This window comes from Bos taurus, chromosome 23 (genome assembly GCF_002263795.3).
Source record: "Bos taurus isolate L1 Dominette 01449 registration number 42190680 breed Hereford chromosome 23, ARS-UCD2.0, whole genome shotgun sequence".
NCBI lineage: Eukaryota > Metazoa > Chordata > Mammalia > Artiodactyla > Bovidae > Bos > Bos taurus.
In genome coordinates this window covers 29819910-29839071 of record NC_037350.1, presented here as the reverse complement: position 1 = coordinate 29839071, position 19162 = coordinate 29819910, and the positions used below count along the sequence as shown (strand labels likewise).

The 19162-nt window shown below is 35.8% G+C and overlaps 2 protein-coding genes and 1 pseudogene across 2 annotated transcripts; 1 reads left to right on the top strand and 2 right to left on the bottom strand.

Moving 5' to 3' along the window:
- Window positions 1-2921: 2921 nt before the first annotated feature.
- Window positions 2922-4468, top strand: LOC618140 (olfactory receptor 2J3). The gene is given in 2 exon segments (XM_059880637.1): window positions 2922-2936; window positions 2938-4468. Coding segments are annotated over 2 exon segments (930 nt in total). The 3' UTR covers window positions 3853-4468.
- Window positions 6892-7828, bottom strand: OR2N1QP (olfactory receptor family 2 subfamily N member 1Q, pseudogene; annotated as a pseudogene).
- OR10AL40 (olfactory receptor family 10 subfamily AL member 40) lies at window positions 17351-18301 on the bottom strand. The gene has a single exon (NM_001390583.1). The coding sequence runs from the start codon at window positions 18299-18301 to the stop codon at window positions 17351-17353; it is 951 nt and encodes a 316-aa protein (NP_001377512.1).
- Window positions 18302-19162: the final 861 nt, after the last annotated feature.

Sequence of the window (19162 nt, the reverse complement as noted above, 5' to 3'; positions counted from 1 at the left end):
TAATGTCAAAACTTCCTTGAGGCCCTGTGTTCAGGTTCTCAACCCTGTGATACACATGTGCACACTTTCAACTTTCAGCACCAGTAGTCATTTTTCTATCTTCCTCCAACCTCACACCCTTGCTTCTTTGCTCTCTTGGTGAATTTATATCTTCCTTTTCCCCAAAATTTCTCTTTTCAAGTCAGTTATATTCACATGTCTTTTAAGATACGTTCTACCACTGTTCTCCCTGTTTCACAGATCTATTCATGTGAACTAAGATTTTTAGCTTTCTTCGTATTGTGAGTATCCATCCATAGTTGATGTGCCTGTGTGTGTCATTTTTTTTTTTTTTGTATTTGTATTGTGTTTTAGTTTTTGATTTAGAAATAAGCTGTGAGTATAAGAGAGCAAATCAGAAGATAAAGTTCTTTCTATAATAATATTTCACTCAAGCTCAGTGTTTTTTGTTCTGTATAAGTATTGTGAAATTATAACTAAATGTGATATTGTTCATCATATCCTCATATCTATTATATATTTAAGATTATTTGGATTGTAATTTTTGTGCTTTCTATAATCACATAAATGGAAATGGCATGAAAATGCTGAAAAGAAAACTAAAACTATTTATTGAAAAAGATTATTGTTCCACAAGAATTTTCTTTTGTAGCTAAATAAGGAATTTTTCAAGTTACTATTTACCTAGATGTCACCCTGGGGTGAGGGAGAATTCAACTGTTAAGAAGTTATTTTTCTGTAACAGGGAAAATATCTGAATGAAATATAAAAGTGAAAATACTTTATATTTACTTTATAAATTTTTAATTTGATAAAATATCAAACAAATAAATTCTGCAAAAGTGGTACAAATAACTACCATTAACCTTTTAACCAGATTGAGCAATAGTTTACATTCTGCCTGGAATATTTATCTCATCTATTATCTATGTAAATATCCTATTTCTCATTATATTTTCATTCACTAGTTTTTAGTATCCATTTAACTTCCTAACTTCACTATTCCTTCTATATTGGTTAGTTAGGATACTGATGTCAGGAATAGCTTTTATTTATATATTCTTTTAAATTTATCAGTATGAGTGTGGATTCTTATTTCCTCTGGTTCATTAGTGTTATAGTTTTTCTTAATACCCCAATTGTCTTAGAACTGGCCCTTTAAGAGTCATAGACCCTTAAAATTGGCTTCCATTTCTTTCTCATGTGTCCCTTTATTTCTTGGAGACTTCCCATTTTCTTTATTTAAGTATATTTTAAGTATATTTAAGTATAATATTTTGTTAGTTTCAGGCATACAGCATAGTGATTTATTATTATTGCAGATTATACTTCATTATGCTATGGAGTATATCCTTGTTGCTTACCTATTTTATAATAGTAGTTCTTTACTCCCAAGCCCTTAATTTGTTCCTCTTCCCTCCTTTTCCCCTTTGGTAGCCACAGTTTGTTTCTTATACTTGTGAGTCTTTCTCTTTTTTGCAATACATTAATTTGCATTAATTTTTAAATTTGACATCAGTGATATCATACAGTACTTGTCTTTTACTGACTTACCTCACTAAGCATAACATAATTTAGGGCCATCCACATTGCTGCAAATGGCAGTATTTTGTCTTTTTTTAAGGCTCAGTAACATTTCATTGTATTGTATTGTTGTTCAGTTGCTCAGTCATATCTGAATCTGCAATCCCATAAACTTCAACATGTCAGGCTCCTCTGTCCTCCATTATCTCCTGGAGCTTTCTCAAATTCATATCTATTGAGTCAGTGATGCTATATATATATGTATATACACCATATTGTCTTAATCCAATCATCTGTTGATGGGCATGAGGATTGCTTCCATGTTTTGGCTATTGTAAATAGTGTTTCTATGAACACTGAGATGCCTTTTTTTGAATGATTGTTTTCATTTTTCTAGATATATAACCAGGAGTGGAACTGCTGGATCATATGGTAGGTTTAGTTTTAGTTTTTTGAGAAACCTCCCTACTGTTCTCCAACTTACTTTATACACTAACTTACATTCCCACCAACAGTTAGGCGTGTTCCCCTTTCCCCACATCCTCAACATTTGTTTTTTGTAGACTTTTTGATAATAAACATTCTGACAGATGTAATATGCTATCTCATTGTTTTTAAATTTTTATTTCTCTAATAACTTGTGATATCAAGCATCTTTTTATGTGCTTTTTAGCCATTTTGTATGTCTTGGGAAAAATGTCCCTTTAAGTCCTGTATTCATTTTTTTTTTTTTTTTTGATTGTTTGTTTGATGTGGAGTTGTATGAGCCGTTTGTACATGTTGGACATTAACCTTTGTGAGTTGCATTATTTTCAAAAATTTTCTCCCATTCCACAGCTTGTATTATCATTTTGTCAATGGTTTCCTTTGCTATACAAAAGGTTTTAAGTTTAGTTAGTTCTCATTTATTTTTGCTTTTATTTCTTTTACCTTAGGGAATTGATCCAGGAAAATATTGCTGCAATTTATGTCAAAGAGTGTTTGGCCTGTGTTCTCTTCTAGGAGTTTTATGGTTTCCATTGTTATGTTTAGGTCTTTTACCCATTTTGAGTTTATTTTTGTGTATGGTGTGATTAAGTGTTCTAATTTTATTATTTTACATGTAACTGTTTAATTTTCTCAGCATCACTTGCTGAAGAGACTATATTTTTCCATTGTATATCTTGCCTCCTTAATTGACCATGGGTGTGGGTTTATTTCTGGGCTCTGTATTCTGTTTCATTGACCTAAATGTCTTTGTGCCAATACCATGATATTTTGATTATTGTAGCTTTATAGTATAGTCTGGGGCCTGGGATGGTTATACCTACAGTTCTGTTCTTTCCCCTCAAGATTGCTTTGACATTTACTTTCCTTTTATTTTGAATCTATGTGATTCTTTCATCAGGTAACAAGAAATGAATGATAATGGAAAAAATAAATGCAAGCTCTGAAGGCTACTTTGTTTTACTGGGTTTTTCTAATTGGCCTAATCTGGAAGTAGTTCTCTTTGTGATTGTCTTGATGTTCTACTTGATGACTTTGACAGGCAACCTGTTCATCATTATCTTGTCATACTTGGATTCCCACCTCCACACTCCCATGTACTTCTTCCTCTCAAACCTCTCTTTTCTGGATCTCTGCTACTCTACCAGCTTCATCCCTCAGTTGCTGGTCAACCTCTGGGGTCCAGAAAAAACCATCTCTTATACTGGTTGCATGATTCAACTTTATTTTTCCCTTGCACTGGGAACCACTGAATGTGTGCTGTTGGTAGTCATGTCCTATGACCGTTATGCAGCTGTGTGTAGACCCTTGCATTACACTGTCCTCATGCACCCTCGTTTTTGCCATCTGTTGGCTGTGGCTTGTTGGGTAAGTGGCTTCACAAACTCAGCACTTCATTCCTTTTTTACATTTTGGGCACCTCTGTGTAGACATCGCCAAGTGGACCATTTCCTTTGTGAAGTTCCAGCACTGCTTCGACTATCATGTGTTGATACCCGTGCTAATGAGCTAACCCTCATGGTCATGAGCTCCATTTTTGTTCTCATACCTCTCATCCTCATTCTCAGCTCCTATGGTGCCATTGCCCGGGCAGTGCTGAGGATGCAGTCAACAACTGGACTCCAGAAAGTCTTTGGGACGTGTGGAGCCCATCTTATGGTCGTATCCCTTTTTTTCATCCCAGCCATGTGCATATACCTCCAGCCACCATCAGGAAATTCTCAAGATCAGGGCAAATTCATTGCCCTCTTCTATACTGTTGTCACACCTAGCCTCAACCCTCTAATCTACACCCTCAGAAACAGAGATGTAAGAGGGGCAGTAAAGAGACTAGTGGGGTGAGAATGAGCCTGTATCCTTGTGACATTAATGGTACAATGGAGCATCTCTTCATCAATGATTCATCCATCCATCCATTCATTGGCCACTCTTTCATTTACTTACTCTCTCAGGACTTATTGAGCATGTACTATCACAAGGTCACAGAGTTCATTGTAGCAGATATAAATTAAACACAGACTGCCTGAATACCAATCACTCTCTGGTGGAGAAAATAACTATATAAAATCAATATTGAATTCCATATTAGATTTTTTTCCAATGGCACAAGCCTAATAAAACAAAAGTATCTTTTTCTTAATTGAAAATGAGATATGGATTGATTTAAAGAGCAGGTATAGTTCCTATGGAAAGATGATATTCATAGTCTTAAAATACATAGAATATATCTTTTAAAAAGTATTTTATTTATTTGCTTATTTTGGCTGAGCTAGGTCTTAGTTGCAGCACATGGGATCTTTAGTTGTGGTATGTGGACTCTTATTTGAAGCATGTGGGATTTAGTTTTGACTAGGAATTGAACCTGGGTCCCCTGCATTGAGAGCATAGAGTCTTAACCTTGGGACTCCCAGGGAAGTTCCTAGAACATACCTTTTAATTTCTTGTTTTTTAGGCAGAATGCATCAAAAATTTGTTTTCTTTGGTTTAATTAAACACATAATGAGATACTTTAAATCATTTCTCCAAAACTGTTATTCTTTTTTGGAAGTAGTTAATATTGAGAGGAATTTTGGTCTATATTCTTCATTATACCATTACCAATAGTAAGAAAATAAGTTTTATGAATCAATTAAGAAGGTCTCTGAAATAATGCAGCCATATAAGCATCTTATATTTCTCATTTTTCAAAATAGTGAGAAGTATAAAGGAGATGAAAATAGTTGTAAAAATGTTATATAGCTCATAAGGTAATGGTCATCATAGGCAAGGTATTGGTAGGTAAGAACATGGAACACCCGCTTAACCCAAGAAGCAATGAAGAATATCTGAAGCAACCAGGCAGGCTTTGCAGTTACTATGCTATGCAGATTTGAGGACACCTCTAGTGTGAAGCAAATCATAGTTACACCTTTTTGATTTCTCGCTTAAAGCCTTTCTCAAATACTTGTCTGCATTTTTATAACTAGGGGTTACAATACTTTGCTGTCTTCCTTTTGTTCTTCAGGAAAGACTTGCTTGGCTGAGAAAAGAAGAAAAGTTTTTTGATTAGCTTCCTTGAAAAGGCCATCTTGAGATTGCTTATGCTTTTACATCAAGTATAGAATACACTCTAACCTTCACATATAATGTGTTTCCTTCAACAGAGCTTCTCAGTGACTAATGAGAATATTCTTCATGCTGGAATATATTGGACATATACGACTACTGTGAAGTAGTCTAGAGTAATAGCATGTATCTGTGGCTTTCCCACTACCACTTTGCTCAGTGTTCTTTATCCTTAAAATTTTTGTGCATTTTCTTTAGGAAGTCCTGATATTTCAGAGCCTGGAAAACACTCACAATTCTGAAATGAGTCATGTTTACAGGCCTAGAAGGTGGTAGATAATTTAAGGAAGCAATCCAAACAGCTCTAAAACAGTATCTATAGCAAAGCTTATGACACAAATTTTGCTGGGTTTTGCCCTCCAAACTAAATATTACCACATTCCTATGTGTTTAAGACTAAGTTAGACAAAGGATATATTTAATAAAAATGATCAGAGATATCATTTAACATCACAAAATTTTAAATTTCATTGCTCTCTCTCTCTCTGTGTATGTGTAAAATTTTAAAACTTTTTTTTGGCATTCAGCCATCAGTCAAATTTTAAAGTTATTTAGAATTTTTCCAAACTAGACACACCAAAAATCTATTTAAAGAACTTGACCAAGTACCAGAAGATCTGTTCTTTATAAAAAATTAGATATGAGTTCCAACTGATTCTTGTTCAGGATAGCATGCAATTTTCTACCCAATAATTTGCTTAGATTTTGATCATACCAGAACACATGCCAGAAGAGTTCACATCACTGTTATTTTTCTTGCTTGTTAATTTCATTACAAAGCTGTATTTCTCATCATATTAATTCTATACTGAATAATTACAAAAGCATTTAATTTGCTTTAAAATATGTAACTAATTTTGTGACAAAGTGTTAAGTCGGGTGTGAGTCCTGGAACTAAGTTTAGCACTTTTAACTTTTAATGATACAGATTTTGAGGATCAAAGAGATACTTATATTGTTTGAAGTAATCAAGCTGCTTTCCACCCTAGAAATACAAATTGTTTCTTTCTCATAATGATTCTTGCACAGTTTCAAAAGGCATTTCAGGCTACCCCCATATGGTTCTACCTTGTGGTTCATTATTAATATCAGTATCTTTTCCTCTCATTGATTCAGAAAGCTCATGCTTATGATATTTAAAAGGAATGTTAAGAAACTTACCAATGTGTTTCACATATATTTTATTTATTTCAATATTTAATGATACATTTTTTTAGGCAAAATAAAAACGCTGTTCACTTGTTTGTTAAACAAGAGTCGCAATGTGTTTTTAAAGAAGCAGTAGCATCTACCTAAGCTGATAAACTTAATGAGACTCATGGTTGATTTAAGGTGTAGAGTGCCTCACAGTGGTGCCGTGTTCCCTTTTAGATGGGGCCAATCTTGTAGAGTGTCGGGATGTTTCTTAGGTGACTCAATCAAGGAAGTTCACTGGTGAATGCTTGCTGTGATGATTAGCTTGAACACATGAGTTTATAATTTATATTATTGCCTTCTTTTCTTTTACTACTTAGCACAGTTATGATTTCATTATCTACCCACCAGAATAGAACTATTTTTAAAAGTTCACACAAATAAAAGGTGCTGTTACTGGTGCATATTAGCCAAGTATCACCCTTGCCTAACACCATTTTAGAAGAATATGAGGAATGTGACATATTTTGCAAAAAGAACATCTAACATGAACTGAGGAAGGGCGACAAGAATGAGTTATTAAAGAAACCTCTATATACCTAACCTAATGGTTAAATAATTTCATTTGATGTCTGCCAACACTCACTTGGAAGTGAAAATGCTCCTCATGAGGTTTCCCAGTGCCCCTTTTACATCTTTATTCCTCAGAGTGTAGATTAAAGGGTTGAGTGTAGGAGTTACTACTCCATAGAAGAGAGCCATGAACTTGGGTTGGTCCCTTGAGGTGGAGGAGCGGGGCTGAAGGTACATACTAATGGCTGGACCATAAAACAAGAAAACTACAATGAGATGGGAGGAACACGTCCCAAAGGCTTTTCTCCTTCCCCCCAAAGATTTAATCTTAAATACAGTATGTCCAATACAAGCATACGAAACAAGAATTAAGCATAGTGGTACAGCTAACAAAAAAAAGCATATCACAGAGAGTGTGAGCTCATTAGCAACCTTTGCACCACAGGCAGTCTTTATCAAAACAGGAATCTCACACAACAAGTGATCCAGGGTATTGCGACCACACAGTGGTAACTGTAATGTAAGAGTGGCCTCTGAGACAGCATAGGTCATTCCACTCAGCCACACGGTGGCCACTAATAAGACACAGATGCGCCGATTCATGATGAGGGTGTAGTGTAGAGGTTTGCAGATGGCCACATAGCGATCGAAAGACATAACAGCCAAAAGCAGACATTCTGTGCCCCCCATTATGTGGAAGAAATAAAACTGAAATGCACACCCCATATAGCTGATTGTCTTAGACGTTCCCAGGTTAAAGAGCATCTGAGGGACAGTGCTTGTGGTGTAGCACATGTCCAAAAAAGGAGAGGTTGGTGAGGAAGAAATACATGGGGCTGTGCAGACGGGGGTCTAACTTGGACACCAGAATGATGGCTATGTTTCCCATCATGGCCATGGGGTACGTTATAAGCAGGATAATGAATAGAGGAAGCTCTAGCCAAGGACGGTCAGCAAAGCCTAGTAGAAAAAACTCTTCAGGATGGCTTTTGTTAATCAGATCCATTATTTTCAGTTTGTTTCACCTATGACAGGGAAGTGGCAGGGAAGGTAGAAAGGTTTTGCAAAACTGCAAAACACAGTTATGCAGTGTGCACAGTTAAGCATCTGGTCACAGAAGATTGGCTACAGTAAATTGGGTAGAGGTGATAACTTAAAATATGTGACAGCAGGTGACTTAATTGCTTTTCGTGATATTACAAAACAAAGGTAATCACCTTAAGCAAGTAACCCAACCTTTCTGAAACTGAATTTCCTGCTCTGTATAATAAAGATGACAATAACTACATCCTTAGGATGTAGTTGTTGTTGTTCAGTCACTCAGTCATGTCTGACTCCTTACAACCCTATGGACTGTAGCCCACCAGGCTCTTCTGATCATGGGATTCTCCAGGCAAGAAGACGGGAGTGGGTTGCCATGCCCTCCTCCAGGGGATCTTCCCAATCCAGAGATCAAACCCAGGTCTCCTGCATTGTAGGCAGATTCTTTATCGCTGAGCCACTGGTAGGATTAAATGCCAAGAAGTGACTGTTTCAGATACTCCAAAGTAATGATTTTCATACTTTTTTTTTGCATAAATATCAGCTGAAGAAGCAATTAAAGTTTATTGGTTTCTATATGCAGGTGTCTGATAGAGTAGATGTGGCTTGGAGCCTAGGAATCAGGTGGTTGTTTTATGAAAACACTATGCTATTAATACAAGCCAGTACTGAAATATTAAGAAGAATAAAAATATTGAGGTAACAATAGCAAAAGAAGGAGTCAGACAAAACCTAGTACTGTAAGACTTATCAAAAGAGCCTTTCCAGATTCAAGTATATTTTTATTGCTGAATAATTGTATCATCCCCATGGGGACTATGAAGGCTGGTTTTATTAAAATCCATCTTTGTAATTTAGAATTGAGCAAGAAATGTAAACAATTTCATGTCAGTTTCCTGAAGTGTAAACTGAGAGAATTTAGCTATGACATATGTTTTCTCATACTCAAAAATTTGTCTGGGCATGTAAATTTTCTTGCATAATTACTTCATTCAAACTGGGCATTTGACTTTTTATTTTCAATTTTAATTATCTGTCTTATAAGAATTTTTCTTTATCAAGTGAGCTTATCATGTTTTTATGAGACTTTGGACAGTTATCAGTGATTTACTTAATTGTATTTAGCTACAAATGCAACCTTTAGGTCCAGGAAACTGGATCAGGAGAAAATTCTCTATTATAATTTAGCATCAGAGACTTATTCATAACTATAAATTATTTTACATCCTGAGGCTACATTCTTTAAACTTTTTTTTTTAAGGTAAGAGGCATAGTGTAACAACAAAAATCAGCTAGCTGAGTAAAGCAATACTTTGAGAAAGTTAATAATGTAATGAGATTTTTAAATACTTTTCCTTTAGTTTCATGAAGTGTGTTTCATGAAGTCTGTAATCTGTCAAGTGAGAGATATTCAGATGGGAAGTTAGAGTCATGTATCCTGGTGACAAAATTCTGAGTTACCCTGACAGTTAATTATTGGTTTAGGGACAACAGACTACATTTATAGGGTTGCAAAGCAGTTTTCACATTCTCTATTTCATTAAATCCTCAAAGCCTTCCTGTGAGGTGTCACATGAAGCTACTCAGGGTTAAGATGTCATTATGACTCTTTTATTCCACACTATCCCTAGGTCAGATGTGTATAATACAAAAATAAAATAATAGTTTCAAGTAATACTTAATGAGCCCTGTGTGCCAGACTCTACAGGAAGCATTTTATACCTATTAAATCATCCAGTAACTATTCCCAAGTCCTCTGACAAAGGAAACTTTAGTACCCATATTTCAAGATATTATTAATCATTCATCACTAATGTCTACTAATGACTAGGGAGGTTCTAAAGATCAAAAAGTTGAGAATTCCTTCAATGAGGTAGACAGATTATAGACTATAGATTCAGGATTTCAAGTTTCCAAGATGTACAATTAAGCTCTGGGATTGTATCAGTTCAGTTCAGTTCAGTCACTCAGTCATGTCCTACTCTTTGTGACCCCATGAACTGCAGCACGCCAGGCCTCCCTGTCCATCATCAACTCCCGGAGTTCACTCAAACTCACGTCCACTGAGTCGGTGATGCCATCCAGCCATCTCATCCTCTGTCGTCCCCTTCTCCTCCTGCCCCCAATCCCTCCCAGCATCAGAGTCTTTTCCAATGCATCAACTCTTGGCATGAGGTGGCCAAAGTACTGGAGTTTCAGCTTCAGCATCATTCCTTCCAAAGAACACTCAGGACCGACCTCCTTTAGAATGGACTGGTTGAATCTCCTTGCAGTCCAAGGGACTCTCAAGAGTCTTCTCCAACACTACAGTTCAAAAGCATCAATTCTTCGGCACTCAGCTTTCTTCACAGTCCAACTCTCACATCCATACATGACCACGGGAAAAACCATAGCCTTGACTAGATGGACCTTTGTTGGCAAAGTCATGTCTCTGCTTTTGAATATGCTATCTAGGTTGTATACTAGATCTCTAATCTTTTCCATGCCATTCTCATATTTCATTACTGTTAACTCTTGGATTCCATGACTTTTTAATCCTACTTTTTGATCTACTTCCAGTGAATTTTCATCACTATTTAACTATATAGGGATCTATTTATCCATGAATGTTTAAAGTCACTTTAATAAAGCATCAGACTATTTCTTTTGATTTTTCCTTTGTATCTCCACTAACATTTTCATCCTAGTATGTCTTTTTGTACATAATTTTCACACAGAATATTTTATTATATTTACAGTGATTATTAAGTTATGTGTAGGAAAATACTAGAGAAGAAAGAAAAGTTCTTAATCTGACTTTAAAACATCTGGATGAAACTTGTGGACATTGAATTCATCAAATTTTGACTATGTATTAAAAATATTCACTTGCTTGAATAAAAACTTCACATTTCACTCAGGTATTTAGTATCTGTCAGCTATACAGATACTAAATGTTTAATGTTTATTAAAATTTACATGCATTTAAGTTTGGTTTTGGAGAAGGCAATGGCAACCCACTCCAGCACTCCTGCCTGGAAAATCCCATGGATGCAGGGGCCTGGTGGGCTGCAGTCCATGGGGTTGCTAGGAGTCGGACACGACTGAGCGACTTCACTTTATTTTTTCACTTTCATGCATTGGAGAAGGAAATGGCAAACCACTCCAGTGTTCTTGCCTGGAGAATCCCAGGGACAGGGGAGCCTGGTGGGCTGCCATCTATGGGGTCGCACAGAGTTGGACACGACTGAAGCGACTTAGCAGCAGCAGCAGCAGCAGCAGCAAGTTTGGTTTAAGTGAGAGAATGATAAAGACTGATTACTAAGAGAAATCTAGTTGTTCTCTATAGGCACCAAACTAGTTATTTGCAAAATTTAGAGACGTCTCCCAGAAATGAAATGCTGTTTTCCCTATATATGTTAGGTACTGTGATGTACACAGATTACAATGCTCCTTAAGAATGCATAGTTAAAAAAAAAAAATGTGTCTTTTTACTTACCTTATTTAGATAAGTATCACAATAAAAAAGGATTTAGGAAGGAACACACTTGAATTTTTCAAATTTTCAAAGAGAGAAAATATAGTATGCAGTTGGCTATTTAAGAATTAGCTTTAGAAGTCTGAGTTTACAATTTGATACAATGCTGCCAGAAAGAAAAAAGCCAAGATTAGGAAGACAATATGGATAATATCAAGAATGCTTTGTGAGTGTGTAATTTTATTATATTTCTAAGACTCTTGAGCATTGTTTTTAAACAGTCCATTTATGCTTATCCCAGATGAGTTAGCAGAGAAATTTCCTTGGGACGGGGTTCTCTATGGAAATGCTTATTGTGTATAATTAGTTACCTACTGAATTGAGGTTGGTAGCAAATCTCTTCTATTGTTAGGCTTGTTCTATTTTATTTTTTGTCATAGGTTTTATTTTTAAATGAATTTTAATTGGAGTATAGTTGATTTACAATGTTGTGTTAGTTTCTGCTGTACAGCAAGGTGAATCAGTTATAATATACATATATCTGTTCTTTTTTAGATTCTTTTCCAATATTGCAGAGCAGCATTCTGTATGTTATCCAGTAGGTCCTTCAGATCAGATCAGTCGCTCAGTCGTGTCCGACTCTTTGTGACCCCATGAATTGCAGCATGCCAGGCCTCCCTGTCCATCACCAACTCCCGGAGTTCACTCAGACTCACGTCCATCGAGTCAGTGATGCCATCCAGCCATCTCATCCTCTGTCGTCCCCTTCTCCTCTTGCCTCCAATCCCTCCCAGCATCAGAGTCTTTTCCAATGAGTCAACTCTTCGAATGAGGTGGCCAAAGTACTGGAGTTTCAGCTTTAGCATCATTCCTTCCAAAGAAATCCCAAGGCTGATCTCCTTTAGAATGGACTGGTTGGATCTCCTTGCAGTCCAAGGGAGTCTCAAGAGTCCAACACCACAGTTCAAAAGCATCAATTAGTTATCTATATAGTAGTGTGTGTGTGTTCATCCCAAGCTCTTAATTTATCCTTCCGTCCCTCCTCTCCCCTTTGGTAACCATAAGTTTGTTTTCTACATCTGTGAGTCTGTCTGTACTTTGTAAATAAGTTCATTTATATCTTTAAAAAAAAAAATTCCCCCATGTAAGTGGTATCATATAATACTTGTCTTTCTCTGTCTGAATTATGTCATTTTTTAATGAGCTATACACTTGCCTTTTTATTCTCCTGATTGTTCAGCAGGTAACTATTGACACAGACACATAGGAACAACTTTCTAAAGGGTACATTAATTTTCTAAGACAGTGCAACTTAAATTTATAAGAAGGATAAAACACTTTACTGACATCCTCTATAGTTTACAGAACTCTTCTTTCACAATGGAATTATTATTTCATATTTTAATGTGAAACATTTCATGTTACTTTCCTTAATCCTGACTTATGTCATTTAAGATGGTAATTTCCAGGTCCATCTATGTTACTGAAAATGACATTTCTTTCTTTTTAATGGCTGAGTAATATTCTACTGTATATATGTACCATATCTTCTTTAGCCATTTATGTGTCAATTGACATTTAGATTGCTTCCATGTCTTGGCTATTGTCAACAGCATTGCAATGAATATTGGAGTGCATGTGTCCCTTCAAACCATGGTTTTCTCTGGATACATGTCGAGTAGTGCAATTGCTGGATTTTTAGTTTTTTAAGGAATCTGCATTCTGTTCTTAGTGTCTGTACCAATTTACATTCCCAGCAACAGTGTAAGATAGTTTCCTTTTCTCCACACTCTCTCCAGCATTTAATGTGTATAGGCTTTTTGATGATAGCCATTCTGACTCATGTGAGGTAATAATAGCTCATTATAGTTTTGATTTGCATTCCTCTAAAACAGCGATGCTGAGCATCTGTTCTTGTGCCTTTTGGCCATTTGTATGTCTTCTTTGGAGAAATGTCTGTTTAGGCCTTCTGCCCAGTTTTTTGATTGGGTTGTTTGTTGTTTTGATATTGAGCCATATATATGAGCTGTTTGCAAATTTTGGAGATTAATCCCTTGTTGGTCACACGTTTCCATGTCATGATTTTTTAAAGTTGAAGCATGATAGACATACAACATTACATTATTTTCAGGTATACAACATAATGACTCGACCCCTGTATCAGGAAGAACAAAGGAGGAGGACATGGCAACCCACTCCAGTATTCTTGCCTGAAGAATCGCATGGAGAGAGAAGCCTGGTGGGCTACAGTTCATAGGGTTGCAAAGAGTCAGACATTACTGAAGTGACTTAACATGCATATAGTGGGAAAGGATCACAGTAAATTTGGTTACCATTGTTCATTATATACAGTCACAAATTTTTTTCTTCTGATGGAAGCTTTTTTTTTTTTTAAGATTTATTTATTTATTTATTTTATTTTCTGGTTGTGGTGGGTCTTTGTTGCTATGCATAGGCTTTCTCTAGTTACAGTGAGCAGGTGCTATTCTAGTTGTGATGTGCAGGCTTCTCATTGTGGTGGCTTCTTCTATATCAGAGCACAGGCTCTAGGTGCACTGGCTCAATAGTTGTGGTGCACAGGCTTAGTTGCTCCATGGCATGTGGACTCTTCCTAGACCAGGGATTGGAACTGTGTCCCTTGTATTGCAAGGTGGATTCTTAACCACTGGACCACCAGGGAAGCCCGGAAGCTTTTAGGTTTTATTCACTTAGCAACTTCCAGTTTCTCCATGCAATGTTATTGATTATAGTCCATATGCCACACATTTTATTCCTGTGGCATAATTTATTTTATATCTGGAAATTTGTTACTTCTTGATCTCCTTTATGCATTTTACCCACTGCTAATGCTCCTCCCCTCTGGCAATCACGAATATGTTCTCTGTATTTATGAGCTTTGCTTTGTTCATTTGTTTTATTTTGATTCCTCACATAAGTGAAATCATATGGTATTTGTCTTTCTCTGTGTGACTTATTTCCTTAGCATAATACTATCAAGGTCCATCCATTTGCTGCAAATGGCAAGATGTCATAATTCTTTTATGGCTGGGTAGAATTGCATTGTATATAAATACCATATCTTTATCTATTTATCTATCAAAGGACACAAGTTGTTTCTGTATCTTGGCTATTGTAAATAATGCTGCAATGAACATATGGGTGCATATATCTTTTTGAATTAGTGTTTTCATTTTCTCCAGATAAATACTAGTATTTTGAATTGCTGGATCATATGATAGTTCTGCTGTTAATTTTTTGAGATACTTCTATACAATTTTCTATAGTATCTGTATTGGTTTTCATTCCCATAGATAGTGTTTCCTTTACTCTACTTTCTTGCTAAAACTTGTTATTTCTTGTTCTTTTGAAAATAGCCTCTCTGACAGATGTGAAGTGATACTGTTGTTTTGATTTGCAGTTCTCTAATTATTAGTGGAGGGCTTCCCAGGTGGCTTAGTGGTAAGAAGTCCACCTACCAAGCAGGGGATGAGGGTTCGATCCCTGGGTCAGGAAGATTCCCCTGGGGAAGGACATGACAACCCCTCCAGTATTCTTGCTTGGGAAAGCCTATGGACAGGTGAGCCTGGCAGGCTACAGCCATGGGATCACAGAGTCGGACATGACCTAATGACCAAACAGCAGCAGCAGAAACAGTAATTAATGATTAAACCAATTGAATGTCTTCTCATGTGTCTGTTGGCCATTTGAATGTCTTCTTCAGAAGAATGTCTATTTAGAACTACCTATTTTTCAGTTGGATTGTTTGATTTTTTGTTATTGAGTTGCTTGTGTTCTTTGTATATTTTGGATATTATTTGGATAAACCTTTGGGTATATGATTTACAAATATCTTTTCCCATTCTGTAGTTGCCTTTTTATTTTGTTTGTGATTTCCTTCACTGTGCAGAAACTTTTAAATCTGATGTAATCTCATTGGTTTATTTTTGCTTTTGTTGCTATTGCCTTTGGAGTCGATCCAAAAATTATTGTCAAGAGTGATGTCAAAGACCTTACTGCCTGTGTTCTCTTCTAGGAGTTTTATGGTTTCTGGTCTTACATTTAGGACTTTAATCCACTATAAGTTTAATTCTGCATGTAGTGTGATTAGATGTTAATAGTCTGATTCTTTTACATTGTAAGTTGTCAAGTTTTTAATCTTTTCAAACTTATAAAACTTAACAAAATGTTAATGCCTTATAGATTCCTATTAACTTGATTTAATGCTTAATAACTCATTAATTTTTCTAGATTAATAAACATACTTTTAAATTTATACAGATTGCTATTAACTTGCTTTAATGCTTAATAACTCATTTTTTCTATATTAATAAGCACACTTTTAAGTAATAATCTCTAATGCCTACATATAATTCCTGACTATTTCTGTAGCACAATTGTTAAGTGGCTATTTTTGCATGTTCAGATTATTTCCATTCTTAATTACTGTACACACATGTAAATAATAACCACAAAGTATTATGTTTCGGTCAACAATGAATTGGATAGTTTTTGGTAAAATGCGTGTATCTGGTAAAACATATCTTTGTCATTAGTGAGCATCACTACTATACCCTGACTGTAGAATTTTCACAGTCTTTCTTCCCCTCAGCTTTTAACAGATAAAACTGACCAATAAAATTGTATATAAAGTATATAATATGATTTGATATATGTGTCCTTTGTGAAATGATTACTACAATCAAGTTAAGAAACATATTCCATCACCTCAAATAGTTATCATTTGTGTATGTGTATGGTAAGAATACTTAAGAACTACAGTACTCTCAGCAAATATCAAGTATACAATACAGTATTATTAACTATAGTCACCATACCATACATCAGTCCCCCAGAACCTATTCTTCTGATACTGTAAGTTAAGTCATAGTAGCAGCACAGTTCTCCACTTTTTGTCATATTATAGCTACTGTTTGAGTAGTTATTTATCATAGATAAATATTATAAATATTATATAATATATATATTATATAATATATATATATATTATATATATAAATATATTTATATATATAATATATATATATTTATATAATATATAAATATTATAGATCATAGCACCTCCCTGAGGACAAGATGTTCAAATCCAAGGAAACGCATCTAATACATGCCTTGAGCTACTAGATCGTGTCGTAATCATGTTCATTTCTCTTAAGAGCAAGTTTTTGGATGATTTCCAAGTATATTCAACTATGAATCATTTGTACATATGTAAATTTTATAAATTGAATAAAAATCTATAATTTTTATATTAAATATTGTATTAAATACAGTTATTTATATTAATTATTTTTAGTACACCTTTCATCTTCCATCCTTGGATTTAAATGTGATTTCTCTTTATTTCTAAAAACATTTTGACCATGAGGGCTCTCCATAAAAATTTCTCATATTTTTCTTTTAATGTTCTGCAACAAATACCTCTGACTTTAAGAGTTTACTTCTGATGTCTATATATTTTTATAGCACACACAACTCAAAAATTTAACTCTATAGAATGTACCAACAATTAAGGCAAAAGAATTATAAAACATTTTTATGGAAGTAAGTAATACATGTCACAGAGTTACTAGGGAATTCAGAGTTTTATGGGACAGACCCTAGTGACAAGAGCAGAAGTCAGATGGGCCCTCAGGGGCTATACAATGCCTAAGAGTATAGAGTGAGAATTTGCCAAGCTTCTGAGATATAATCTGGCAATCTATACTCTAAACCTATACTTTTAACCTGAAATATTTTGGAAAACCTGTGTAGTGTTGGACTCGCCTATTAAATTCTTTAATAGCCAACTTCTTTCCAGAATTTGGCAGTCAGAACTTTAGCTATGGGAAAAGAGCTGTCTCTGGAATTACAAGAATTGTTACAATCACTGTTATTAAAGAATGTTCTTACAAAATAGTTTGACAAGTACAAAATTTTTTCCTCCCTCCTTCTTTTCGTCTTTCCTCTTAGGTTGAGTATGCATCTTTTGCAAAGAGGAATTTGTATGTTCCTCTGCTATCTACCCAGGAATCAAAACTTTTTCTTGCCCAGAGTTCTCCGAAGAGCTGTCTTGACTTCCTTGTTCCGTAAGCTGTAGATGATAGGGTTGAGCATGGATGTCACCACAGTATAGAAGAGGGCCAGGAGTTTATCCACCCCTGGTGAATGGCTAGCCTTGGGCCTCAAGTAGGTGACAGATCCTGAGCCATAGAAGAGCGTTACTACCAGCAGGTGGGAAGAACAGGTGGAAAGAGCTTTTTGGCGGCCTTCAGGGGAGGGCATGATCAGCACGGCAGCTAGAATTCTGCCATAAGAAGCAATGATTAGTAAAAATGGGCTGGAAATGCAAAGAGTGGCCACAACAAAGACTGCAGCCTCATTATGGGATGTATCCCCACAGGCTAGTGCCAGAATAGGGGGGAGGTCACAGAAGGAGTGGTCTATTTCACAGGGGCCACAGAAGTCCAAAGAAAAAATATAGTTGGTTTGGCCCAAGCTTACTATGCAACCCACTCCCCAAGAAATCATTGCTAAATGGACGCACACTCCACGACTCATTCGTGTTGCATAGTGAAGTGGGGAGCATATGGCCGTATAGCGATCAAAAGCCATGGCTGCCAAAAGACAGCACTCACTTATAGCAAATAATGTAAAGAAAAACATCTGTGTAGCACAGCCCTCCCGAGAGATTCCTCGGGCCTCACTCACAAGGCTCTGCAGCATCTTGGGTATGACAGAGCAAGTGTATCCAATCTCCAAGAGAGACAAGTTGGCCAGGAAGAAGTACATGGGGGTATGGAGGGCTGGATTGGTCCAGATGGCAAGAGCTATGAGAACATTGCCTGTCAGTGATGCTAAGAACATAAGTAGGATGAGGGTAAATAAAAGGAAGCACTGTTCAGTGACCTCAGAGAATTTGGCAAATGCAAAGTGTTTCACAGACATGCTGTTGTCTTGCCACAAGGAACAATTGAGGTTCATGACCTGAAGAAAAGAAAAGCAAAGTCATCAGGAAGATTCTTTCAGATAGAAATATAAATCTTTATATTACTCTTAATAAGCTCCAGTGAGCCAAAGAGATAAATTTCTTACCTATAATTTAAAGTTTTAAAGTTTGGAAGTTATACTCATCCTGAAACCAGTACTATTCTATGTAACCATCCCAATTGATTTGTCCACAGTGTATCTAGTCAGCAGGCATAAAATGGGGAAAAAAAGTCAGCACAAATCTCTTTCATTCCTTCTTTTTATCAAATGAAGTTCCTCAAATAACTATTTCTTTCCTCTTCTTTGGCCACTGACTTACTTTCTTCACTCATTTACTCAACAAGTATTTATTGAGCAGAATACTTTCAAAGTATTTTGCAGTTACTGTAGGTCCTGGTTTAAAACAATGAAAAAATACCACTTCTTTCCAAAGGGAACTTATTTAGTTAAGGAAAGCAATAATTAAATGACTACTCAATAAATAATTGTTACAATGCATAGAATTAAAACACAGGTGAGTTCTGTTACTGATCAACTAAATTGGCTGTTCAAAAAGGGTTCTTGATGAAGAGAAGCCTAAGCTGAGATGTGAATGAAGAAGAGGCAACCATGTGAAGACTGTCACAGCCATTCGCATCATGTCTATATTGTACTGCTGAGATAATCCCATCATTGCAACAGTTAAAAAAAATATATCTCATCTGCCAAGCTTTCTCCATCAGATTGTTCTTTGCTAAATGAAAATTACCCTTGCTCCAAGTTAAAAATCAAATTTATTAATATAATTGATGAAAATCTATAGATCAAGGTACTGACTATTGATAGAGACTTCTGTCTCACCTTTTATCCAATGGA